The sequence below is a fragment of the Rhopalosiphum maidis genome, chromosome 2, assembly GCF_003676215.2.
Source record: "Rhopalosiphum maidis isolate BTI-1 chromosome 2, ASM367621v3, whole genome shotgun sequence".
NCBI lineage: Eukaryota > Metazoa > Arthropoda > Insecta > Hemiptera > Aphididae > Rhopalosiphum > Rhopalosiphum maidis.
In genome coordinates, this window is record NC_040878.1 from 8,676,577 (window position 1) to 8,704,296 (window position 27,720).

Below are 27,720 nucleotides of genomic sequence, written 5' to 3' on the forward strand. Positions count from 1 at the left end.
ACACATGTTACTGCGGACAATGTAACTTCCTTTTAATGTAAATTTACTATTGTTACATTTTTGTTAACATATAATTTTCTTGTATATCTATATCCGAATTCTATATTTTATAAATTAAACTGTTATGCAATTTGACTGGGCAGTTCGGGAAGGCCAATCGCATACCAATTCCTCTTGATTCCAATAAGTGCCGGGTTGACAAATGAAAGGCATCAATTTCCCATGATCACACATGAAATACTAAAAATAAATATATAGAAACATTTTTAATATATTCATTGTAAATAAAAACAAAATTAAACTTTAATATAATATAATATGTTTTTAATTTACCTCACTAAATATATATTATAATAATATACCTATATGAATAAAATTAGAAGCATGACTAAAACATTTCGTTAGCTCAGAACCAAAAGCTAACTAATAATTTTTTTTTTATATATATACATAATAGAGGTTATTAGTTGTCAATGCTCTAAAATTATTAATTCAAATTTTAAATGGAAATGTTGACGTATTATTTAAAAAGTTATTGAGAAATAAAAAGTTCTAAATTAACACGCAAACTGTTTATTTATAGTGATTTAAATAGAACCTTTTGATTCTTATGATTATAGTGTTGAAACTTGAAAGTTAAAACCAGTATTTTCTTACAGGATAAGATAAATTAATGATCTAAAATATTATACTTATAAATGACAGTACTATCATAAACATCATACTTTTGTTTTAGATTTAACATTACATCAACGTTATTATATCATTTTTCTAACTAAATAAAAAAATATATGCATGTCTAACCATGAAAGTTTTATTTATAGAACTTTTTGGACCACAACTGAAATGTTTTACATCATGTCATTATCGCGGTTTCATTTATTACAAGATAATATAACAGCTAGTTTGAAATATAAATATTATCTCCTGGGATATTTGATATTTTGAGATGGATAGCACTTTTTTTGTTTTAGCTCAAAATCTTTAAAATCTCGCAATAATTATAAATTACGATAAAAATATATTTAAGCTATTAAATAGAATAATCTAGAGAATAGATACATATGTATAATCTATTTGTGCATAGTACATATTATGGTGATTATTTTTTCGAACACTTATTATTTTAAAATTTATCAACGTTTTTGAAAATACTTTTTTTATACGATTTTAAGTCAAAATAAAATCATTTTTTTTTTTTTTATTAAGTTTTCCTTTTTTGAATGAAAACATATATTTTTAATTTAATATTCTGAAGCAGAATATTTTTCAGAGTATTTCGATGGATAAAAATCGGAATTCGAACGAGTAGTTTTTGAGTTATAGTATTTAAAGTTTAAATAAGCGAAGTGAAATGGTACGAGGATACCTCGCAAAATGTTGACCTCCTATTCAGCTCACCTAAACTTTAAATACTTATAATTCATAAGCTATTCGTAGTTTTATTTTGACTGGAAGTTATGTAAAAAGTATTTTCAAAAACATTAATATATTTTGAAATAATGAATGTTGTTCAATAAAAGAATCACTCAGTATACTTTATATTTATATATTATATAGATAATATGTTTATGTTTATAAATATTAACATATTACATTTATAATAAACTTACTATCGCACGAAAATAATAAATAAAAAGCATAAGTATCTAAATATAAATAAAATGAAAAAGGTATATAATGTTAATTATGTATCGAATTAAGAAACATGTTGAGTACTTTGGTGGACCATTAGGGATTGGTAATAAAATATTGAAGTTATAGTTGAAAAACAATTCAAAATTTAATTTACTTAAAATGTTTTCTAAAATAATAACAATTAAAACAATTATTATAATAGATACGTACATAACACAGAGTATATTAGTATAGAATAGATATTATATATTACACATATTATACTCTAAAACAATAGTTGACTAATTTTCATATTAACTTTCTCTTAATTATAATTCATCATTGTTTAATGAGTTGCTTAAAATATTTTCAATTAGGCTAAAGCCCCTTTTAAAAATAAAAATTATTATATTAAACTACCTAATACTAAATGGATTATAGAATTTAAATAATAGGTAAGTATGTCTGTATGACAATTGACTTTCGGTCTCATAATTGGAAAGTTACTTTTACGTAATAGTGGATTGGGAAATAAATATTTTTAAGATTGTTTTTGGAAACTTATAAATTTGATTACAGAAAATATTTGAGTATATATTAATACACTTTTCAAAATTCAAATAATTGATTTTAAAATAAAAACTTTTTTCTGTGTTTTATTAAAAACTTTATTAAATTTCATTGCATTTCGATTGTACGTAATACAAATTAGAGTATTTAATCAATTTTCTAATAATAAAAAAAAAATCTTATTTGAGCAAATTAACAAAAATTTAATTCAATATTTAATAGTTAGAGAAACATTGGAAATAGAAAATAATTTTATTAAAAAGAGTTAAAAAATTATTAAGAAAAAAACATTAGTACTTGTTGGCGATACGCCCGTCACTATTTTTCGGTACTGGATTTCCTTTTAAATACAAACTTTTTTATGATTTATAAACGTTTAAATACAAATTATTGAAAAAAAAAAAACAAATTTGCTACTGCTGTTTTGTGATTACTCTACATATTCATACCAAACCTTTGAACACACAGTAATAGCAAGTTGTTTGTAGTGAATCGTGTACGTACATAATAAAAGTTAATTTACGTATATTATTTAGTGATGAATCAGCTGTTCTAATTTTACAACAAAATAAAATGATTTACCTACTTAAACATTTAGCACCTACTAGTCCTACCGTCATGACGACGGGTATATGATTTGAAATTATGTCTACTAATTATAAAGTAATGACATTATTATTAGTTTTTGAATTTTTCAATAAACACCTTAACTGAATAAAAAGTGATTACAATTACTTATTTTTGTTATATAATATTATCAGTTATTATTTTAGTTATTGCAGTTTACTGCAATTATAAAGGCATATATTGCATTAAGTAGTTATATAGTATATTAGTATAGAGATTATATAATATAATATATGTCTTTGTTATGAATAAAATAAAATAATATTTAAACTCCAAAAAAAGGGATTTGTGTTTGTTTTGGATTTGAATAACACAATATGTAGTATATTTACTATTCAGTCAATAACTTACTTTATTACAATAATTACTAGGCGAATATTCTCCTTGTTTGCATCCTATTGATTTTTGACCATATGTTTTTACAACTTTATTTGTTTCTTTAACTGATATAGTTGTAGGTTCAGTAGGTGCTTGCATGGTAGTGTCTTTCTTATTTTGAGTGGTTATCTCTGGAGGTATCAACCAATCGGGCTAATGGAATAGCAATTATACAATACTTAAAAAATAAATAATAACACAAATATAATAAAGTCATTCTAGATTTTATACCGTAGGAGTAGTTGTTATTTGTACAACTGGAGGGGTGTATGTTTCCATAGAGTCTCGTAGAACTCGAATGAGAGGATTTTTGAGACCACAAATACTATGAAAGTCGTCCATATCTACAGCCCAAGTCATTGCACCGCCGTAGCCTTTGTTTTTAATATGTTCCATCTTATATGATAAACTTATGGCATTTTCATAGCCGATCCACTGTGTACCTATTTTTTTTTTTTTTTATCGCGTATGTAGTACAAATTACCATTATATTATTAAGTATATCAAAATAATTCTTAAAGTATCTGGTAATTATATACAATAATAGTACCTTTATATGTATACGGACAAAGGCCAATTGGATCCCACATTTGAGTCCAACCATCGTCGTCTTGTAAATATTCACATATCTCGTAGTAAGCCAAAAATCCGACAGCTTGTGTGTAATTTCCAGGTTCACCACCTCCTGCTTCTTTGTTGATGTATGTGCCAATATTGTAATTTTTATTACTAGCGCTCAATGTAAATGTTCGGCCATAGAATGGTACACCCATAACTAATTTATTTGGTGGACAACCAAGATCCACCCATAATTGCATTCCATCTGCCTACAATTCATAAAATGCATAACACTAAGACTAAGGGTATGACACGATACAAATTTAAAATTTAACTTAAGTTACACACAACATTTAGTTTTTCATAAGCATACTGATCAGAAGGTCTTCTAAACAATGGACTATGGACATCCGCAAACCCAGCCCAATTTCCTCTTAAATCGTAAGCCATTACGTGTACAGCATCGGTTAAACTATATTAAAAATACAGTAATACATAAATAAATAATATTTGATAATTCTCATGTTCTAAAACAGACACGATATTTTTAACTAAATGTTTGTATACATTTTATATTATCAAATTTATTTTTTTTATTTATTATTATGGTTTAAACAATAAAATTGTTAACCGATATTAAATTTATTATTAATACCTACTTTATATTTAACAAAATTGTAAGTTATAAATAGGTAACAATTGTATAAAGAATAGTTTACCGACATAAACCTGGAACGTAATAACCTTCCATTAATCGGAATTTGGCTAATGGCACTGCCATTGTTAATTGCCATGAAGTATTTTGATTTTCAAATTCAGCTCTTAGTTCTTGTACAAAATAATAAAAATTATTGCGATCTGAATAAGCTCCGTCTCGGTCCACAGCACCAGGATATTCCCAATCGAGGTCTAAGCCATCAAATTCGTATTTTTTAAGAAATTCTAAAATCATAAAAATATGTATATTATATAAATATTTAGGTATAATCCTTAAAGCGACTAACCTATTACACTTTTGATAAATATTGCTCTTTTCTCCGCAGAAGACACTAATGTAGAATACTTCTTGCCCCCCTCTCCCCAACCACCAAGAGCTACCATGAACTTAACGTCTGGGTTCGTTATTCGAAGATCTGTGAAATTCTTGAAACCATTTCTATTTACATCGATCTAAAATGTATTAACAAAACTCAAGCAATAAGTATTTATAGTACATATATATATTATACATATGTATAAATAATAATTTAATAAGAAAAAAAAATGTTAATTACTTCAGGTTCAAGAACACTTATACTCCAAGTCGAATTGTCTACTCCGACAAAAGAATAAATAACATGGGTACAATCTTTGACCGGTATATCGTCTACGGTATATTTTCCAATGCCCGGTCGATAAATGGCCCAATTGCTGAAGTAGCAAACGACTTTCGCACAATCTACAATAGAACAACAATTAGATAATTATACAACTTGCAACCATAGGTGTTTGTATATATTGATATATCGCACTTGAAAAATACATTTAAACATGTATAAATATTAAACCGAAATGGATTACCTAGAATTGGCGTCGCACTCAAAATCAACAATACTAAAAAAGATAATGTTCTTTGCAGCATCATCATTATAGTAATTATTATATCTATATGTTTTTGAAATAATATTCGATGACTCCAAGTATAATATTGTGTGTTATATAATTCAATTGTGTTTCCACTGGCAGTCCTCTCGGTAATGATGTCGTCGGTTGTATCAAAAACTAATTTATAGTCTGGTCGACACTCAACAGACAACAGTCAATATACCATTCCAATGTCAATGTACGTCCACCACATCACATTGCAGAACAAATACGCGCACACGCTCACACTAGAAATGCACTCGCACACATTAACTAGTAAACAGGTAATATAATATTTCGACTTCTTCCTTCGTAAGGCACTAAGGTCGCGTTGGATGAGGCTACGGTTAGGCTGATTAGGGACGGTTGTTGAATAGTAACGAATTAGCGGAGAAAGCCTTCCGGAACAATAGAGAATTATTGAAACCGTAGACAAATGATTAATAATCTAGATTTTCATATATATTATAATTTGAATCGTTTACTAGAAGTAATATATATACTTTTTTTTCACTACCGACTCATCGATACATTAAATTGATGAGAGAAATAGAAAACATTGTGCCATTTGTACTTAAATAGTGCGCATTACATTTAATTTTGATATATTATGATGAATATATAACATAATAATATGTTATCGGCTCGTGCATATGTGCGATGGTGCGGTTGCACTCCCTACAGAAATTAACAATTTATAGTACAAATATATTTACAAAATAAATAGGTACATATTTTAGTACATATATAGTATATTATACATTAAAAAATTAACAATTAAATATATTTTTAATTATTATTAAAATTATTTTCATAGTTTATTAATTTATTATAATATTGTTACGAACTCGCTATGTTATTATACAGGTATATGGATAGCTATATACGCCTATGCAACGCTGCAGCTTGTGCGATATTGTGAATCGCATATAAAAATACCAGTTTCTCCTATAAACTGTAGGTTTAATAATGTTATACGAGTAATAATATCATCACGACGACGCAGCGGCTATAGAAGCTTATGATGTGCGGCGAATTTTGTCGCTCAAATCGGACGGTAACGACGTGTTTAATTTTTTATATGATTTATTATAGTTCTTTAATTTTTTCATCGCATTCCTGTGCTAAACTACTATGAGCCACCATTGGTATACAGTAACTTATTATAGATATACCTAAGTGTCCTAAGTTACTAATAGATATGATGAACTTTGAAAGTGTTTATCTTATATTTAATATACTTAAAAATATGGCTTCAAATTGTTATATTAGTGCATTATAAGTATACATATTTTACCTACAATCATTTATGAGTTGTACACTTTGAGCATTACATACATTATTGATTGCTATTCACAACTATTACAGGGATATAATGAAATTTGAGTGGATGTTTATGTGTTTTATATAATATATATTTATATTTTTTTACGTTCTTGATTTTTAATCAAATAAGTACGGTAATTGAAATGAAAAAAGTCAGAATTTTTAAAACTTCAAGAATTTGTGTTAAATAGAAAAATGATAAAAATGTAACTCAGTTTTAATGAGTTAGTAGATAATTAAGCTAACTTTAACATAAAATATTAATGAGAAAGATCAATTTGAATCCACAAAAATGTCGGCGGCGTGAACAGCCTCAAAATTTCTATTTTTTTAACTTTTCTCCAAAATTATTATAGCTAAAAAGTTGGTTGATAGGCTCATTAAAAAGGGATTATCAAGTAGATATAAAATGTAAGATTACAAATTTTCAAAAAAAATTATTTAATTTTTCACAGTTAAAAAAATAGTTATTTTTGCTAGATTTTCATTTAGTGTGGTAAATTACTGAAACTAGAGAACAGATTTTGATATTTGGGGTCTTGTTAGATTCGCATTGTCTAGGAGAATTGCTATGCAGATTTTTAGAACTTTATCTTCAATTGTTAACTCACTACAAAGCTATAAAGCTGAAAAACATAAAAACGCCCTATAAAATGTGTTTTAATTTTTTTTGAAGTTCTGTAGTGAATTAACCATAAAAGATAAAGTTCTGAAAATCTTCATTGCACTTCTAGCCAATGTGAATCTAACAAGACCCCAAACAACAAAATCCGCTCCTCGGTTTCAGAGATCTATCTCACTAAATGAAAATGAAAATAAAATAAATTATACATACATATAACATATTGCATACAATTGATACATTTCTAAAAATTGAAAACCAAGAAAGTTTACATGCGATCTCTGGCTTGACAAACGTTTTTTTTAAAAGTAGGATAGAAATATAATTACTGTTTTTTATTTGTTTACAAATATTATGTTTTTATATTGCATCTTTTAAAGAATTTACACTTTAAAAGCATATTTTTGTTGTATTAGGTAAAATTTTATTAGTGCAAATTAAAATTTATTTTTGTGAAATTTAACGTGGAATTATTACACATCATAAATAAGTGAAAACAACTAAATTTTGTATTCCCTTATTAAGAAAAACAATATTATTATTAATATCATTTTATCTAGCTTAAATTAACAATGAAAAAAGAACTTATGTTGTGTAATTTATAAATTTATAATTATTGAGTCTTTAATAGGTGAATGTGTATACCAACATACCGATTTGTTATTTAAAATAATTTTGATATTTAAATCTAAAAACAGTTTTAGTACACTTATTTGATATTTTGATGTTTTATAGGGCATATTTAACATTTTATAGTGAGTATATGTATATTAAATTTTTTAGTGGATTAAAATCCACCATTTAATTTTTATAGATGTAAATAATACTATATAACATACATATGTATTAAAACAAATTAACTTTTTATTCATATATACTAGAGCCTTGAGGTTTCCTACTATAAGTATACTCGTATAATAAGTAAACAAGTTATTAGTTTATTACATTTTAATTTTTAAGTCTTTTTTTTTAAATTTATTTTATTTTACTAACAGATTCACATAATATAACATACAATTTATTAATATAAAACAAAATTACCTAAGTACCCTTTTAAGCTGAGCTTAAGATGGGGTATGGAATTACAACATACTTATTACTATATAATAGTATATATTTGAATCTATATATAGACAGGTTTAAGTATAATATTAATGCCGGGTATCACATATCAATCATTAAACTTTTAATGAATCAACAGTGAGCTTAATAGTCCCTTAAGTATGATTTAGTGACCATGATTGGACCATTAAATGTAACTATGTAATATTTTTTTTAACGACCCGGCATGCCAAAAATGAGTTAAAATAAAAAAAAATACATATATACTACATAGGTAACATAGTATGTAACTACTACTTACGAGTAACAACTTGTTTATAATGTACAATGATATAACTGATATAGGTACTTATAACATGACATAAATTAAACACGAATGAAAACAAAACAATAAAAACGTAATTAACTCATAGATCATAGACCATAGTATTTTAGTTGATACAAATAAACAAAAATAATGATGAAAAATAACAAAAAAAAAAAATAGTCCATACTGCAATAAATTAATACAACTGACGTAGGTGCAGGTACCTAAAATATATTTTTAAATTTTTAACAAAATATCTAGGTAATACTGTTCTTTAATTCTGCCATACCTACCCATACGTATAAAAATATTTATTTTTTTTTAACGCAGGTCACGTACTAATAGAGTATGATAAATGCCTATAATGTTAAATTTATTGATAGGTAGGTAAAAAATAACGATATCTGACTTGTATAAGAATGAATTGATGAGCCATCGAGAAAATATCACAGCAAATAATTTTTTTATTTGTATTTTAAGGAAAAAGGAATTTGATTTAATTCAGTATTTAATTATGAAAAATAATCTACGAGGTTATAATTGTTAACATGAATACGAAAAGGATATTATTTTTTTTTTTACCTGAAGACAGCAACATTTCTACAACAAATAATATAATTAAAAATAAATTTTTGGTTAGGTGTAAAACTGTGTAACTTTATATCTACGTAACAAAACTCATCCCTCACTATATTTTTTAATTTAATATAAACCACCAAGCATTTTTAAGGGTCATATTGGAAAAAAATGTATTTTTCAGTATGCATGTATAGGCAATTTGTAAAATCTGTAGATTTACTACCTATTGACCTGCCATTTATGGGCAATATGAATAATTATCTTAGTATTATATTGTACACTACACTGCTTGGTAATTTAAATTATGACACAACTAGATCACTGTTAAACTAATATATTAAATGTCTATTCAAGATTAATATACTTATATGTATATATATATATATATATATATAACCCTATAAATACAAAGTTACTATACAAATCTAAATATATTATATATATTATTATTTAACTAAATTAAATTAATTTATTTTTACTACCTTGTTATTATGTTAAGAAAATAATTTACTACCTACTAATTAACTATTGAGTATTGGATATTGGAATACCGAAGTCTTATTGAATGTGCTTACATTATTATTACTTCTCGTTTGTTATTATATTGTATATATATATATATATTTCTTTATATTTTTCTATGACACATACTAAACAGCATTCTTCTTATTGTGTATCACACATTTTCTGAACGCTTTTCATTATTTAATAGAATAATAATAGTACATGTAGAGCTTATATTTTACGCTTATAAATTTGTATTATTCCACTTGAGATGGTTTTACTAGCCCTTGTTGTACTAGATTTTGCAATGAAGCTGCTATGATGTTCGCAGTTGACTTACGATAGCCACCGGACGTCAACATAACTAAAGGAATATTATTTTGTTGAGCTAATTTGAACACCATTTCATCTCTTTGTATTATTCCCTAAAATTAACGTTATGACATTTTTTATTTGAGAAGAATAAAATATTAAAAATTTGTTAACTGTTGTTAAAATACACGTGGCCTTATTAAGTCAGACTCAGACTTTACATATAATATGTATATTGTCATATAACATATGTGTTTGATATTGTAGATTGTTCTATGTTTCTGATTTCTCCTCATTATCGAAAACGTAATTAAATTATGTAGGAACTGTCAAAAACATATGTTATATGACAATGTATGCTAAGTCTGGACTAGGTTTATATTTGCTTATAAATAAATGGTTTTAAAATTAAAATAAATATTTAAATTACTATACAGTGTTCACGCTAAGAGGTACCACGAAATTTTTCAGTTGGATGACCTTGTATTGAAATGGGGTTTTCGGGGAAAGAAAAGGGCTACCAAAATACACAATTTCAGATAAATTTCAAATTTTACAGAATCGATTAAAGTATTTTTTTTTAAACAGTTTTTGTATAAAAAGTTTTTTTATAGCTACAAAATTGTCAAAGTTATTTATAGTATGTTGAATTTTAAATTTACGAATAATCTGTTTTTGACAAAATTTGAACTAAATTCAACTTTATGTTATTTTAAAATCGAAATAATATTTCCGATATTGTTAAATGCCTATTTATAGATAAATAAGATAATAAAAAGAACTTGGCGACATTCGCTGGTAATTAAAATAGTGAATCCGGTTCGTTATACATTATTTTATAAATAATTGTTGATAAATTATTTTCACTGAGACACTGACTTGTAATAATTGTGTTAATAATTTAAAACTAGTCTTATGACAATTGCTATTCACATAACGTTGTGTTTTTAAACATTTATTAAAATGAATAACAGTGAAAAAGTCGAACTTATTATAATTTTTGGCGAATATAATCGTAATTCTCGACAAGCAGCTCGGGTGTACGCAGATCGATATCCAGATATGTTTCACCCACATCATAATTATGTCCATAGACTTCCAAGTGGATTAAATGAAAACGGTCAATTTCCTAATAATCAAAATAGACAACGGCAGCCTAGACCAAATAATTTTGATGAAGACACTGAATTGCAGGTAATGGCTTACATACGACCTTATCCACGTTTATCAATAAGACATGTATCTCGACAAATTGGTGTATCATTGGGGGCAGTACATAATATTTTGAAAAAATACAAAATGCATGCGTATAAACTTGAGTTTATCCAACATTTACGAATCGGAGATCCTGAACGTAGATTACAATTTTTGACATGGTTTAGTGTTCAATTTGAAATCTACAATTTATTTTATAATCGTATTTTGTGGAGTGATGAATCTAAGTTTACAAACAACGGAATAATAAATAAACAAAACAATAGATTTTGGGACGATACAAATCCACACTGGTCTCGAAAAACTAACTTTCAGACAGTTTGGGGTATAAATGTGTGGTGTGGATTAATCGGTGGAAAACTTATAGGTCCTTATTTTTATGATAAGGTAGATATCTAGATTTTCTTGCCAATCAGTTACCATTACTGTTAGAAAGTGTTCCATTAGCCACGCGGAGTAATATGTATTTTCAACAAGATGGTGCACCAGCACACAACGCCAATATTTAAATGACATTTTTCCCAACCGATGGATTGATACCTATGGAGTAATTCCATGGCCGGCAAGATCTCCAGATTTGACCCCATTGGATTTTTTTTTATGGGGCATTTAAAAAATTTTGTATATGTGGACCCATCTATTAATGTACAAGATTTAAAAAACAAAATTAGTCTGGCTTGTAATATTTTAGGAGAAGAAGAAATAAATGCTAGCACATCAAGGGAATTTTTAAAACGTTTGGAATCATGATTGGAACATCAAGGTGGAAACTTCGAATAATTTATTAAATAGAACTGTTATTGCAAATAAATACATTTTAATTTCAAATTCAAAGTGTGTAAACTTTTATAATTTTCATTACCTTCAATTAGCTAACTTATTTCAGATGTATGAAAGGAAAAAAATGAGAGTAAATTACGATAAAAAATTGTTCATTTTATCTTATTGTTTATAAATAGGCATTTAACAATATCGGAAATATTATTTCGATTTTAAAGTAACATAAAGTTGAATTTAGTTCAAATTTTGTCAAAAACTAGATTATTTGTAAATTTAAAATTCAACATACAATAACTTTGCCAATTTTGTAGTCGTATAAAACTTTTTATACAAAACCTGTTTAAAAAAAAATACTCTAATCGAATATGTAGGAAAAAATGGTATTGTCATTTAAAAGAAAAAGTAAATTTTATTGCGCATGCGCGTACCGACAGGGTTAAAAATTTGAAATTTATCTGAAATTGTGTATTTTGGTAGTCCTTTTCTTTCCCCGAAAACCCCATTTCTGTACAAGGTCATCCAACTGAAATATTTCGTGGTACCTCTTAGCCATGAACACACTGTATTATTTTACAATTTTTACATGACCAATATTATTAGACTATACGGGAGCATAAAAATAACTGCATTTTTTTTTAGTTTAACTGAAATCTGTGATATAATATTAGAAATAATAATCACAAGTGTTCAACTTTAATATGAATATTTTAGATTCTAATTAGAGCGACGATTTATTGGTCTATTAGTATTTGGTACCTATTGGTTTTAGGATGATTAATTTTATTTATATATTTTTTTTATGCCGTCATCTGTCATTATTTTTTGAAGCAGTAAAATTATCTTCAACTTTGAGAGCAGTTTCTGATATAAAATTCAATCTATTTGATACTTGGGGTCATAAGTAATTCTTACTAGTCTAACTAGTCTAAGTACAAAGTACTTTTCAAATAATTAGGTAAAATTTAAAAAAGAAAACAGAAATTTGAATAACTAGAGACTCTAATTTTCTACCAAATCGTAATATTTTCAATTATTATGCATTAGTATGGTAATTTAAAGAATATTTTGGCTTATTTGTACTATTTATAAATATTTAAATTTTTCAAATATTTTCAACTTATGTATGAAAAATTCTTGTTTATGACTTTCTGAGTAAATAATTTGAAAATAAAATACAAGATTTCTTGTAATATTTTTTTAGCCGATTTAAACAAAATATATCGAAAATACACAACTAAAACACAAAAATCACAATTTACTTTTATAAGCGTTTAAGTTCAAATACCTATAAATAGTGGCGTTGCCAGGATTTTAAAATGGGGAGAGGGGACTAAACTCAAAATACTAAAAAAAAAAACATAATCAAACAATTAACAATAACAGTTCATTTTTAAATCAAGTTGATATAGTCAATGAGGTGCATACCCCTCATACTGCTCCTTCCATAGCTACGCCATTGCTAGTGAAATTCATCAAAATTATGAAAATATTTGAATAATTATATTGAAAGTTATTCTACGTAAATTTTATTTATTAAAAAAAAAAAAAAATATGGGCGAAAAGTTAAAATGTTGGTTATTTTGTTACTATTAATACTATTCATAAAAGTTTGAAATTTAAAACTAAATACTTCATAAGTTATATCTACATGTAGCAATTTAAAAATATATGGTTATAATTTTTTTAAAAGCATTTAATTTATTAAAAACTAAAATTTGGTATAATCTAAGTTAGAATTTCTAAAAAAATCTATGGTCTAGTTTTAGTTATTACAATTGAAAAATTTACAAAATAATTTGTAAATATTTGCAATTTTAACGATGTATTTTCAATATTTTTTAAGGGGCCGCTACACCAATATTTGTTTTCTCTGTCTTTTTCCTACATAAAAATAAATTAAAAGATATTAAAAAGATTTTCTGTATTTCCACGATTATGACTTTCATCTGGTTCAGTTTAAGGCAAAGGAACTTATTATAAATTTTTTAAAGAAGAATATTATCTGTGCTTTGACCAGATAGATTTTTAATATTTACATTTTTTATAAATATAGCATGTTTTAATTTAAAATAATTTCGATTAGTTTTAATCATTAATAACTTATTCAAAAATGTAAATATTAAAGATCTACTCGAACAATGCACAGGAAATATTCTTCTTTATAAAATATATTATAGGGGTTTTGCCCTAAACTGAATCTGAGAGTCGTAATTGTGGAAATACGGAATATCTTTGTACTTTGTTCTGATATTATGTGAGAGATGGACAGAAAATAAATGTTACTGCAGCGGCTTTTTAATTTCTGGACGTACACTTTAAAATAAATATTTTTATAAAGCCTTTTCATTTATGAACAAAAATGATATTACACATAATATGTAAATCGACTATTTATTTTGTGATGGTGGCTGATCCTATGGTATTGTAGGAAAAAGGGACCGATCTAATATCGGTCGTGAGACTCTGGGAATGAAGGAAAGTACGAAGATGTATGCTTTTTAATTTTTAATAATGTCTCATTGTATATTTATACTTACCAAGACTTAATTGAATATAAAATAAAAGAACTATTTACTCATGGACCTTAGTATAAGCTATAAAATCTGAATATATAATATTTTAATATTAACAAAGAACACACCTATGGTTTATATATTTTTTATTAATTTTAGTTTCAAAACAAAGAAAGATATTAATTCACTGAACAATGTAGGTATTGCAGTGCACACATAAATTATGTATAAAAATATTTTTGGAATGAAGAACTCAAAAAGATCATAGTAATAATATAGTATAAATCCTTTTTTTTATAAATTGAAAGCGGGTCTCAGATAGTAAGAAACAGTTTTTTAATACCGTATTATTTTTTTGCCAAAATTACACACAATAATGTACAAAGCTAAAACATTAAAAAAATTTTAATTTGATGTGATTATGTGAATACAACTTAAATACAAGCATAAATTGTGATAATCTATTTAAATGGATGCTATACTAGCGTGTGTTGTCTCCGTCTTACAAATGTAAAACATAGCAAAAACTTTTTTGCGCTGAAAAGAATCGCGAAGATTACAGTCATAACCAAGAAACGAAATTTTCACTACATAACAAGGAGAACTTTGGCTGAGAAATATCGTTTCTATTTTTTCGATATCAGAATTACATAAAATGTTATTCAAATTTGAAAAACGCAAAAATAATGGATTTTGAAACAATAAAAACTTTTTTCATATAAGTGATAAAAAATAAAAACAATATTTCAAAGATAATGTTCTTAACTATAATATATATCAATTTTGAGTCTTAACTATCACTACAGCCTGAATGATTTTATCCCTCAAAAAACAGTTTTTGCTATGTTTTATACATTTGTAAGACGGAGACAATACATCTGGGTGTAGCGTCCTCTCAATTCTTGAAATTAGGTATATTAAAAATTAAAGATTACCCAACTAACATATTTTAATACATAGTTTAAATATAATTTTTACCTATTTTACTAATAATATAATTAATTCAATTTTATAACTTAATCTAATATTATCATTGACATGAATAGTATTATGAAAAATATCAAATAAAACTTGCCTCTGGAGTAATAGAGAGCAACCCCAACTTATCTCCTTTTAAAATGTCTGTCCCCGCGTTATAAATAATGAAATCTGGTGTAACTTTTATGAGCGATTCAATCAAAGCACTAAAAATAAAAATAAAATCTATATATTTGTATTCATTATTAAGATGAAAACAATTAATAGTTTTTAATAAAAGTGCACAATGACTAACATCATACATTATAGTAAATGAATAAAAGCATCAGATCAACAAATACATTATTTAAAGTCTGGTATCATTAATTTGAGCTGGCTTGAGAATTATCGTATCAGTATCACTATGTATAATTTATATTATATATTTTTTTTTATTTAAAAGAATATTTAAATCGATTGCTAAAACGTCACGAGCCACATCTCACATATTTTATGAAATTGAGATATTAGTAAAAATATGTACTATTGTCATGTGTTTCTATGCGTTGAGTGTAAAAACATCTTTAGTTATACTTTTTTTTTATGTATAAAATTACAACCGAAAAATCTGGTTGAGAGTGAAACAGTCTTTAGTCAATGACTTGTGGCGTTTTTACTCTCTTCTGATCCTTATACTCATACTAGGTTTTATTTTTAAAACATATTTTGAAAGTAAGGCAAATACTAATAATGTACCTAGTATAAACTGAATGTAGTATAGCCAGTATAGGTCGATTATTTCGAAGACATTTCAGTTTACTAATAATTTGGTGAGAAAGGAAACAGTAGCTTTTAATGTATAGTTTTTTTCACTGCTATGCTTATAAAAAACGGATGATAACAACTAGTGAAAATATTAATAGCGCCAATAATTTCTGGTAGATACTACCCGGAACAAACCATATTAAATTACCGATAGATAAAGACATTTTACCGATAAATTTAAATAAAATGAAAGAAATAAAAAAATCTGCACCTCTTTTTAAAATAATAAATTCATTTTGGAATGAAATTTTCAAGGCGTACTATGGAAAAATAAAATATGAAAAACGTGTGAAAATTAGTAATTTAATGTTGTAATATCACGAATCAAAATATACTTAATACTTAATATATTTTAATTCGTGTGTAATACTATTCAAATGTAATAATTTACTTGATGTTTATAATATAATACTGGCACAATGTAATAATATGAACTTTTTATCCTTAATAAAGTTATTTCCTATGTGTTAAATCAAATTTTGGTTTGTCATATTTTCATTGATTGGAAAAACGTTACAATTCATAAAACTTTAAAAGTTAATTATAAGCATAAGCATAAATTAATTTTTTTTACGCAAAAATTATTTATAATTAGTATATGATATGTTTTAATAAGTAATTTATTCTTAAATTCATTTTTTTTCAAAATTATTTATATTATATAGTTTTTATCAACTATCTAAAAGTTTTAAATAATTGACTCATTTGCAATCTATATTAAATATTAATATTAACTTTGTACATATTTTCAGTATACCCTTACAACAATAATTAATATTATTATTAAAAGTATTTTAAATAAATATAAGTAGTATTTTTTAGTATAATAATATGAGTTTTATTTTAATTGTATTCATTGTCTTTTTCAGTTACAAATAAAAATTAATTTCAAATTAAATTGTAAGAAAATTGATATTTTTATATCATAAGTAATCCGAACAACTCTTTTTCGCAAACCTGTTCAGATTAACATAATTCTACTGTACCTACTAGTTTTTTCTGCAAAATCTATTTGCTATTTACTAGATATTAGATATTTGAATTTAAATAAATATTTATGATTTTTACTGCTTATAAATTATAATAATTCTATTAACTATTTAGTTTTCACAACACATACATAGTCATTTAAATAATACATAACCTGGTGGCTGGTTATTTGATTAATTTAAACAAATGCATAACAATACGGTAGTTAGTTTCTTAGGTAAATGTATCTATTACCTACAATACTATTATTACCATTATTCATTACAATAATTTTTAAGTGCAATTTTAATTCTAAAATTGTTGTTTACTGTAAAAAAACTATTGGTGGTAACTAATAATCATACGCCTATATAATACATGTAATAAACTGACCATGCAGAGTTAAGTGTAACAAGGTTATAAACATATTAATATATTATGACAAATGTAAATTGCAAAATAATACAGGTGCATACTATTTCATATGGATATTAGAATTAGGAAGGGGTAAAAATGTAGTATGAAAAATGTACAAAATACAAATGTTATTCATATGCATACATTAAGAATTTCATGTTTAGTGAATTACACTAGGTACTTACTAATAAAATACTATACAATACATTGTGCTTATAACACTAATAGAACAATTTATATTAAATGTAATATTCATTTATTTACAAACTTATATATTTGCTTTAAATATTTTAAATATAATTTTATTTTATTAACTAATAGGTTTTTACCTTTCAACAGTGGTTAAATATTCATAATCTTGAACAAAGTAATCTAATTTTACAGCTTTGAAATCGCGGTTTCTGCATATGTATCTTTAGGGTATATATTTTTATTAAATACATCAATAATAAATACTTTTGAGTTACCAATAAAATCCCTTTCGTATCCATTACCCTTTGAAAAATGTACATTTTTGAAAACAAAACTAATGGTTTTTTTTTTTAGTGTTTTGACTAACCTGATGAGCATCTAAATCAATAATCATCACCAATTTACAGTCATTTTCTTGTAATGCATCATTCACAACCAATGATATATCAGCATATGGACAAAACCCTCCACCACGATCTTTACTACAGTGATGAAAACCTCCTCCTAAATTAATAGCAACTCCTTCTTTTCGAGCTATTTTTCCAGCTAACCTTGTGCCTCCAACCTGAAATCTAAAAAAATCTAAAAATAATTATTATGAAGTAATTTGAATCTAAGTTTGTTTACCTAAGGGGTCTTAAATATTGTCTTTGAACCAAAAAATTAGGAAATAAGACAATCACGGGAATTTCTGATATACGTGCAGCAACATAACTCCACTATTAATTAAACAATCGTAGAATATAATATATTATAAAAACTTATTTTTTTACACTAAAAATTTTAATTGATACATCATATTGTTAATATAAAATTATTATTGAAATAAAATAATTTTATTACAATAGGTACCTATTTACTTTTAAACTTTTAAGATATTTTCCACTATGAATCGTAAGCAGTTCATCTTCAGTAATTTCATCAGGAACATAGATATTATTTTGATTTAAACCCAAGGTATTTTTTAGTATCTAAACAAATATTGATGGATTATTAATTAATAAATATGTATTGGTATTAAATATTAAGTACCTGAATATTAAAAATATTAATTTTTTGAATAAGATATATAATTGGTTATCATACCATTATAGTTTTAATAAATAATAATTCACACATTGATTATTAATTAAATGAGATACAGGAAAGCTATAAGCTGCAAAACAAGTCCAAAGCCATTCAAGAGAAATTCACCATTTTATAATTATTAAAAAAAATTTTTTTATTTTTTTTTAACTATAATATTTTAATCAAATGTACCAACTCTTCTTTTTTTAATTCTAAATTCTACTTGTTAATTAAAAATCAAAAGAATTTTAAGTTACTCATCAAAACGTATTCAATAAATACTTAATACTTAATAACTATCTAATCTTTTGCATAATTATTTATAAATTAAAATTAACAATTAAATAATATATTATATTATTGTATTGTCTTCTTTTGAAAACTAAGAGCAATAAAAACTACACAGGATCAAGGTTTAATTCAAGTGAAAGGTTCAGATACTATATTAAAGTAAGTTTTAGTAAGTTTTAGTAGCTTACTTTGTAAATGTGTGCCCATTTTTTCGAATCAAAGGGATGTAAATTTTCAAGACCAAAAAATGTAACATTATATTCTTTTCTATACACTATTGGCCAACATTCTTTGGATTTTATTTCAACCATTACAAAATACTGTCTTCAAAAGTTTAGGTACCAACCTAGATAAATCATTTCTCAGTTTATTATAAATATTATGAATTATATTATTTTGTGACTAATATAACAAGTCACTATCATTATTTGTTAATAAATTCAAAGAAAAGAGTGCCTAACAGTAAACAAAGTTTTCAATATTTGCTATATTATATACTATAGAATTTATATATGACCACTGAAGTATATAAATACATAATATAATATATTTATTTCAATAACTATAATAAAACAGGACTACTGAGTATACTGATTACTGTAATACATACTTAAGTACTTAACTTCCTCAAATTTAAATTCCAATGACAAATCTATAATTAATTAAGGTAAATCAAAGTTTTTTACTTATATCGATTATTGATAACCTAATGGCTAATACCATTGGTTATAAATAGTACTATTTATAGTCAATACTTAAGGCTAATACCTACTGAAATTAATTAACAATTAATTATGAATTATGAATAATAAATTTTAATTTAATTTATTTTGTGATAACGATTTAGTTTTAAAAATATATGAAGATAATAAGTTAACTATCATAGAGTTACTCTATGATAACTATTGACTTGATAATAGAAAATATATTTTATACTTTAACCATGATTCAAACATTATTACACATTATACCATGGTTATATGTGTTAGGTTATACCATAAATCAAGTTTGTTCAATAGGAAATCTGAAATAGTTGAATTTAAAATGTTCAGAGGGAATATCAATGTATCATTGTGTAAGTATGTCATTACAAACATTTCGGCAAAATCATATATTTGGATTATATTATATCGCCAAGGAGGGGGAGGCGTTTTGGTGTTTAAACAAGGTGTTTTAATATTCAAAACGCTCTTGGTTACGCGACCGAGGCCTGAGTACATTTATTACTTATTAAAAGGTTAAATTAAATTGTATACCCTTTAAAACAAGATAAGTCACTACCTAACTCATTTGACTATAATACTTACATGACAAATTTACTGATTGAATGAAGAATTCCATGTTAATATTATATATTTTCTCTAGGTTAAGCTAATTACAATTATTTATTATGGTGAGTAAAATATTGATAGAAATATCATTCCAACCATATTTTATTCATTTATTCTCCCATCCATACTCAAATTATTAATAATTAAACAATTGAAAAACATTCCGTCGTTTCCCGTTTAATACCAAACAGTTATTTGGTTAGGTAGTCGCGATAACCAAAAAATACCATTAAATACATTTTTAGTTTTTGTCTGTATGCATATAATTTTTAATTGTTTCACATTTTAAAGTTATTCTAAATTAATAATATTATTATGTTATTTTAAAATTAATATTGCTTATATTTTAATGTGATATAATTAAATAGTAAATACCCAAGCTTCATACAACTAATTTTTTATTGAAAATACTAACCCCTTTCCCAAAAAAATGGATAATAGTTTCTAAAAAATAAAAACCAATCAACTCATTAATGAGCGATTATTATAATGTATTACAGTAGAATCCCTCTTGTTTGCAATTCCAATTGATCTGACTACAATATTATCAATATTTAGTAAATTGTTTTAAAAATACATTTGAATTTACCAATTTATATTAACAATTTAAAGTCTATAATAATTACAATCACGTTTATTATTATATATTTTTTTTATGACAAAAAACAATACCTAATTTTCGATTATTTAATTCCCATTCAGTAGATTTTTTTACAAAACTTTTATTACAAAATATTTTAATACATTTAAAAGTAAAAATAATATAATAAACATTTAATCATCCATCCCTTTATTATCATCAATTTCACTGCAACTAACCCAATGACCAATTGTTTTCTCTTTCCATAATGATACTTTATTAGTTTCAGCAGATACTGCAAGTACATTCCCAATTTTTGACCAGCTTACAGTCCAAACACGGCTATCAAACAAATGCATTCGTACAGAAGACCATTTGGAATAATCATCACTATGTGACACTACAACAGTCTTATCTTCGGAACAACTAGCAATTAATTGACGATTATCACCAATAGTACATGTCCATGCCACATCTCGAACCCAATCTGTATGACAATTTATTTCACCAACTTGTATCCATTGATCATTTTCAGCAGTCCATATTTTAACTAAATTATCGCAGCCACCACTTGCCAATACTAGCTTTTTTCCAAAGTCTGTTTGATCAGATCCAAATAGTAATTCTTTGTATGGAGCCCAAGCTACAGTATTACATCCATTATGGTGGGCACTAAATGATTTAGAAGACCATTCTTTGTTGAACACATGTACTCCAACAGACCCATCTGAACTAGCACTCGCTAGAATTGTGCCATGTTGATGGGGTGCCCAAGCAATAGCATTAACTGAAGATTCATGAGTAAATTCAAATATATTAAACCAATCATTTGATTCTTTCCACACAACAACACGTTTGTCGTAAGAACAAGAGGCTAATAAATGTCCAGACACAGGATGGGACCAACAAATTTGCCATACAGGTCCATGATGGCCCTTAATGTTGGCCAATAATGTCTTATTACCATTGTTAATACTGTATATTTTAATTGTTTTATCACTTGAGCATGTAGCTAAACGCTGACCATAATAATCCAGTTCAGCATCATGAACTTCGCCTTCATGTTCATTCAAAATTAAGCCAGTCATAGGTACCATTTTCATATTAATCCTCTAAATAAAAACAAATGTATACCTGAAATAAGATGTAAAATATAATTAATTTAAATTCAAATTTAGCAAAATAAATAAGCAAGTATGAAATAATAGTAGTTTTATTAAAAACTTTACGTTAAAAAAATGTATAAAATATGTTTGATATTTGTAATTAAAATTTTATCTCGTATTCTAGGTGGTTGTTTAATCCATTATAACACATAATGGTTTGGATTATATTTGTACAAAGTTAATATTTTATAATAAATAGATATATTCTATATTTTTTATTATTTACCTAATGTTATTTTTATTTCAATAATTTATTGTATTATAAATAACAATCAAGCATGAAATATAAAGTTGAAAATTAATCAATTCAATAATAATTAATTTATATAAAAGTTGCAGTAGTATAACTTAAATTTTTCTTTTTCTATTTTACAAAAACAATATTTATGTTGAAATTATAAAAATGAACTTAATGTTATTATTTGTTAATAAATATTCACTTTTAAAGTTGTTTATTGCATTTATGAAATATTAAGTTAAATTTTAAATTTTATTGGAGAAAGCAATTTTAATGCTACAAAACAATCACATAACACACGAAGAATTACAAATCAAACTATTTGTCAAGTCTGCCAAGGAAGATATTCAATAGTAACAACTAAAAAGTCCAGTTTAAATTTACTAACAAATTTAACTTAATACCTAAGTACCTACTCATTTCTTATTTCTTATTTTGTAGTGCTAGGCTTGAGATAATACAAATGAAAATTTATCATATTCATAAATTTAAATACACAACTATTTACATATTGACATATTAAAGTGATTACTTTTAAATATATAATGAACAAATACCAATTAAAAATAAATGTATTGAATAGACCTTATCAAAATAACTAATTTTTAATGAAAGTTACAATAACATTGCTCACGATAGACGGCGTCGGAATAATAAATAAACGAAATTACCTTTGTTAGCGGTTTAATAAATCCAACAATGCGTTAATGAATTTCGAACTGTTTAGAGATCGAATTTGATAGTTTTTAAAACATAAATCACATCATAACTCACACTACACATCAGTCACTTGTAAAGTTGCAACTTTTAAATTACAGATAATACACAAAACTATGCATAATTATTATTATTATATGTTATTTATTTTGTATCTGATAAGAAAATAAAAATGTCAATCTGTCAACGCGGCAGAATGATAAAACGCGATAAGTGTTATCACTTTCTTATGGCCCGATCGCCGTGCAGTTTCACCGGATGATAATAATTATGCACATGATTCATATTGAAAACTGCGAATTTGTGTCTGATGACTAAAACTTGTATTGATGCCATTTAGTATTAGTACTAACACTAAATAAAACCACAGTCTACTTCAACTGTGCAGTTCTAAGACTTACAGAATTTTGATTTATACGTGTTTACGTAAGTACCTGCTTGTTTATCATCTAATAGCCTACTTCAATTGGTAATATTTATATGACGTTGACGTGTTTAGAAACAATATTTGTTGTTACTTTTGTGACAACGTGCGTTCGTTGCAAATATTATATAAACAAGTATTAGACGTTATAATATTGTTGACAATATTACACGTGTACAATAGTTTTGTTTGATATCGTCGAGTCAATATTAATCCTCTATTCCTCTGGAGACAGTCTGACAGTTGATATCTGAAACACACAGTATCATTATGGCCACTGCTAAGCGAAGTCAACCAGCATGGTCTTGTGACAAATTGTCTGATACACCTCGCTTAAAGTTGTACAACAGCTTGACAAGAAAGAAAGAAGTATTCATCCCAAAAAATGAGAATAAGGTACATTGGTATAGCTGTGGACCTACAGTGTATGATGCTTCACACATGGGACATGCTAGGTAAATACATAGGTATATTGTCTACTTTTTTTTCATCATAATTTATTTTTTTTTTTTACTTTTCTAGGAGTTACATTACATTTGATATACTACGTCGAGTGTTAAAGGATTATTTCCATTATGATGTTGAATATGTTATGAATATCACAGACATTGATGACAAAATAATCAAACGAGCACGACAGTTACATTTGTTTGAAGAGTATGTAAAGACAGCTACCGATAAACAAATTGTGCAAAAAGATATTCTTCTGGCTCTAGGTGACCTAAAAAAAGATATTGAACAGATGGACCCTGATAAAAAAGTAATGACATTAAAATCTATAGAGAAAATGACTTCTGTTTCTCAACTAATCGAGGGTTCATCATTAGATGATATAAAAGTATGTAAAAATTAATAATTTTTTAATTTTAAAGAATTTATAAGAAAAGTTTTATTTTAGTTGGCATTAAATGAAATCAAAGATTCATTTGGTGCTTATTTAGATATTTTAAATAGTGCAGATGTTCCTGATAACAGTATATTTGAATCTCTACCCAGATTTTGGGAATCAAATTTCCACTCTAATATGGCTTCTTTAAATGTTGAGTATAATAATTGTTTTTGAAGTTAAGTATTAATGACACAATTTACAAAGTATGTATGTAATTTTTTTCGTTAACAGATTTTACCACCGGATAAACTTTCTAGGGTGAGCGAGTATATCCCTGAAATCATAGCTTACATAGAAACAATAATAAAAAATGGTTATGCTTATGAATCTAATGGTTCAGTATATTTTGATGTCGCTGCATTTGATTCTCAACCTATTCACCATTATGCTAAGTTAGTTCCAGAAGCATATGGAGATTCAAAATCACTACAAGACGGAGAAGGTAAATAATATTATTTTTAGAATTCATTACTAATTATAATATTAAATTATGTATTTAGATTCTAATTTTAAAGTATTTATGAAAATAAATATTCTTGTCTAATTCTAACATTACATTATTTAAAATTTAAAATTATCTCTGAACCATTTTTTCTTTATTTTCAATTGTTTAAATTAACAATGTGTATTCTTTAATTATTAAAAAACTTGTTCAGTGAGATCTATTATTTTCTTGGTGAAATAATTGTAAATGTATCAAGTTTTGATAAAATAACAAAAAAAAAAAAAACTTATTAAATTCAATAGTTTAGTAGATACTAATCTTCTAATTACACAATAAAAATTGTAAAAAATGTTGGAAAATTGTGTTCTTATAGCTTGAAAATGTAAATAAAATATGTAACATTTTAGGTGATCTAACTACAAGTGCAGTGAATGAAAAACGTTCTCCTAATGATTTTGCACTTTGGAAAAAATCAAAAAAAGGTGAACCCTGGTGGGACTCTTCTTGGGGAAAAGGTAGACCTGGCTGGCATATTGAATGCTCTGTTATGGCTTCTTGTATATTAGGTCAAACATTAGATATTCATACTGGTGGCATTGATCTAAAATTTCCACATCATGATAACGAAATTGCTCAAGCAGAAGTAATTATTAGTATAAATCAATACATCTATTTTCTTAAAATTAACTAATACGGCTATTCTGTGTTTTGTAGGCCTATTACAATAATGAAGAATGGGTTCGGTACTTTTTGCATTCTGGTCATTTAACAATTTCAGGATGTAAGATGTCAAAATCATTGAAAAACTTTATTACTATTGAAGATGCTCTCAAAAAGAATACATCAAGGCAGTTGAGACTTGCCTTTTTGCTACATTCATGGAAGGATACTTTAGATTATAGCGAAAGTACTATGGAGTCAGCAATGGCTTGTGAAAAACTTCTTAATGTAAGTCTCATATGACTAATTATGTTTTGTAAGTAATATTTATTATGATAAGTTAAATTTTTTAGGAATTCTTTTTAAATGTAAAACATATAACTAGAAAAACTGATGTTAATGCATTAGCTATTGGATATTCAAAGTGGTTATCTTCTGAAATAGAATTAAGCAAGAAGTTCAATTTATGCAAATCAAATGTTCATGCAGCACTGTGTGGTAAATTTTAGTTGTAAATTGAAAAGTAATAGACAACATTTTTTTAATCAATTAACAATTTTCTTAGATAATATTGATACAAAGACAGTATTAGAAGCAATCAGAGAATGTATATCTGCGTGTAATGTATATTTAAGAGACTGTGATTCTTCTGCTGTAAATCATACCTTATTATTGGATATAGCTAAATACATCACCAAGATATTGAAAGTATTTGGGATTAAAACAGCTGATGAAATTGGATTCCCAGTAAGCGAAGGGAGTTCTTCAGGCGATGTAAGTATTAGAATTATTTATTATTCGTTTATACTCCATTTGTGTTAAGAAACCTCGGCAACAACAAGTGTTTGTAACTGTTTGTACATAGTAAAGCTATCCTTCTGCATACAAATGTTCTATAGAGGTCCTTTCTTAGCATCAATGGTTTATAGAATTATAGAATTGTTTATACTCAGCAAATAATAAAAAGATTAACATTAATAAAACAATACTGTTTTTAGGTTGAGACTATTGTCACTCCATACCTAAACATTTTATCAGATTTTCGTGACTCTGTTCGTGGTATTGCTCGATCAATAGGTTCTAAGGATATACTAATCTTGTGTGATAAACTCAGAGATGAAATTCTTCCTGATAATGGAGTACGTTTAGAAGATATTGATGGAAAACCTACTGCCATTAAATTTGTGGGGCGAGAAGCAATTTTACGTGAAAGAAAAGCTAAAGCTAAAGCAGAAGCAGACAAACTTGCAGAAAAAGAAAAAAAGAAAAAAGAACAAGATCTGGCACGGGCAAAAAAAGAAGAACTTAAAAAAATACACCCCAAGGATTTGTTTAAATTAGAAACTGACAAATATTCAGAATTTGATGAAAACGTAAATTATATTTTTATATTTTAGATATTAATAATTTTTTTTAACTGATAAGTATATATATATATTTTTAATTATAATAGGGTCTACCAACTATTGACAGTCAAGGTAACAAAATTAGTAAGGGATTGACTAAGAAGTTACAAAAAATTCAATCAACTCATGCAACATTACATAAGGAGTATCTAGAAAGTATTGAAAAAATTTGATATAAAAATAAAAATTGAAATCATGTTTTGTGTTTTATTTTATATCAATAATAGATTTTATTCTTTGACTTTAAATTTATTTTCAATCATTATTTTTAATATACTGTGTCTAAAAAGTTAAAAAGCTCTGTATAATATGCATATTGTTTACTTGTTTTTAAGCTTTTTGGACACTTAAAAACAATACAGTATTTATTTTACATTATTAGTGACAGTATTATTGAAATAATTTAAAAATAGGTATACTTAAATAGTAATATCTTCAATTTATATTATATTGACGTTAACAAATGTAAGAAATGGAATTACACTAATCCACGGTTGAAAAATAATTTTGCCTTATAATAATTATAAAATGAACATTTTTTTAATACATTTT

At 25.8% G+C, this 27,720-nt stretch overlaps 4 protein-coding genes across 5 annotated transcripts; 1 reads left to right on the forward strand and 3 right to left on the reverse strand.

Moving 5' to 3' along the window:
• Positions 1 to 7: 7 nt before the first annotated feature.
• On the reverse strand, positions 8 to 5,651 carry LOC113551110 (endochitinase). Its single transcript, XM_026953150.1, has 9 exons — positions 5,311 to 5,651; positions 5,025 to 5,188; positions 4,755 to 4,920; positions 4,470 to 4,692; positions 4,099 to 4,222; positions 3,743 to 4,019; positions 3,424 to 3,635; positions 3,166 to 3,345; positions 8 to 240 (listed from the first exon to the last, which is right to left on the reverse strand). The coding sequence occupies exons 1-9, from the start codon at positions 5,375 to 5,377 to the stop codon at positions 115 to 117; spliced, it is 1,539 nt and encodes a 512-aa protein (XP_026808951.1). The 5' UTR covers positions 5,378 to 5,651; the 3' UTR covers positions 8 to 114.
• A 4,109-nt stretch (positions 5,652 to 9,760) lies between these two features.
• LOC113551940 (histone deacetylase 11) lies at positions 9,761 to 20,179 on the reverse strand. Its single transcript, XM_026954532.1, is given in 9 exon segments — positions 9,761 to 10,198; positions 15,669 to 15,777; positions 18,091 to 18,151; positions 18,154 to 18,256; positions 18,321 to 18,525; positions 18,581 to 18,672; positions 18,814 to 18,924; positions 19,501 to 19,658; positions 19,923 to 20,179. Coding segments are annotated over 8 exon segments (972 nt in total). The 5' UTR covers positions 19,624 to 19,658; positions 19,923 to 20,179; the 3' UTR covers positions 9,761 to 10,030.
• A 1,082-nt stretch (positions 20,180 to 21,261) lies between these two features.
• Positions 21,262 to 23,477, reverse strand: LOC113553019 (protein SEC13 homolog). The gene is made up of 2 exons (XM_026956120.1): positions 23,299 to 23,477; positions 21,262 to 22,357 (listed from the first exon to the last, which is right to left on the reverse strand). Exon 2 carries the CDS (start codon positions 22,324 to 22,326, stop codon positions 21,418 to 21,420), a length of 909 nt encoding a protein of 302 aa, XP_026811921.1. The 5' UTR covers positions 22,327 to 22,357; positions 23,299 to 23,477; the 3' UTR covers positions 21,262 to 21,417.
• Positions 23,478 to 23,580: 103 nt separating this feature from the next.
• Positions 23,581 to 27,416, forward strand: LOC113553018 (cysteine--tRNA ligase, cytoplasmic). 2 transcript variants are annotated; one of them, XM_026956118.1, is made up of 11 exons: positions 23,581 to 23,770; positions 23,844 to 24,223; positions 24,291 to 24,606; positions 24,667 to 24,807; positions 24,889 to 25,099; positions 25,510 to 25,745; positions 25,817 to 26,050; positions 26,116 to 26,260; positions 26,328 to 26,536; positions 26,761 to 27,135; positions 27,216 to 27,416. In XM_026956118.1, exons 2-11 carry the CDS (start codon positions 24,039 to 24,041, stop codon positions 27,339 to 27,341), a joined length of 2,178 nt encoding a protein of 725 aa, XP_026811919.1. In that variant the 5' UTR covers positions 23,581 to 23,770; positions 23,844 to 24,038; the 3' UTR covers positions 27,342 to 27,416. The 2 variants fall into 2 exon arrangements, with proteins under 2 accessions (XP_026811919.1, XP_026811920.1); XM_026956119.1 differs by lacking the exons at positions 23,581 to 23,770; positions 23,844 to 24,223 and having other exon boundaries at positions 24,299 to 24,425; positions 24,485 to 24,606.
• Positions 27,417 to 27,720: the final 304 nt, after the last annotated feature.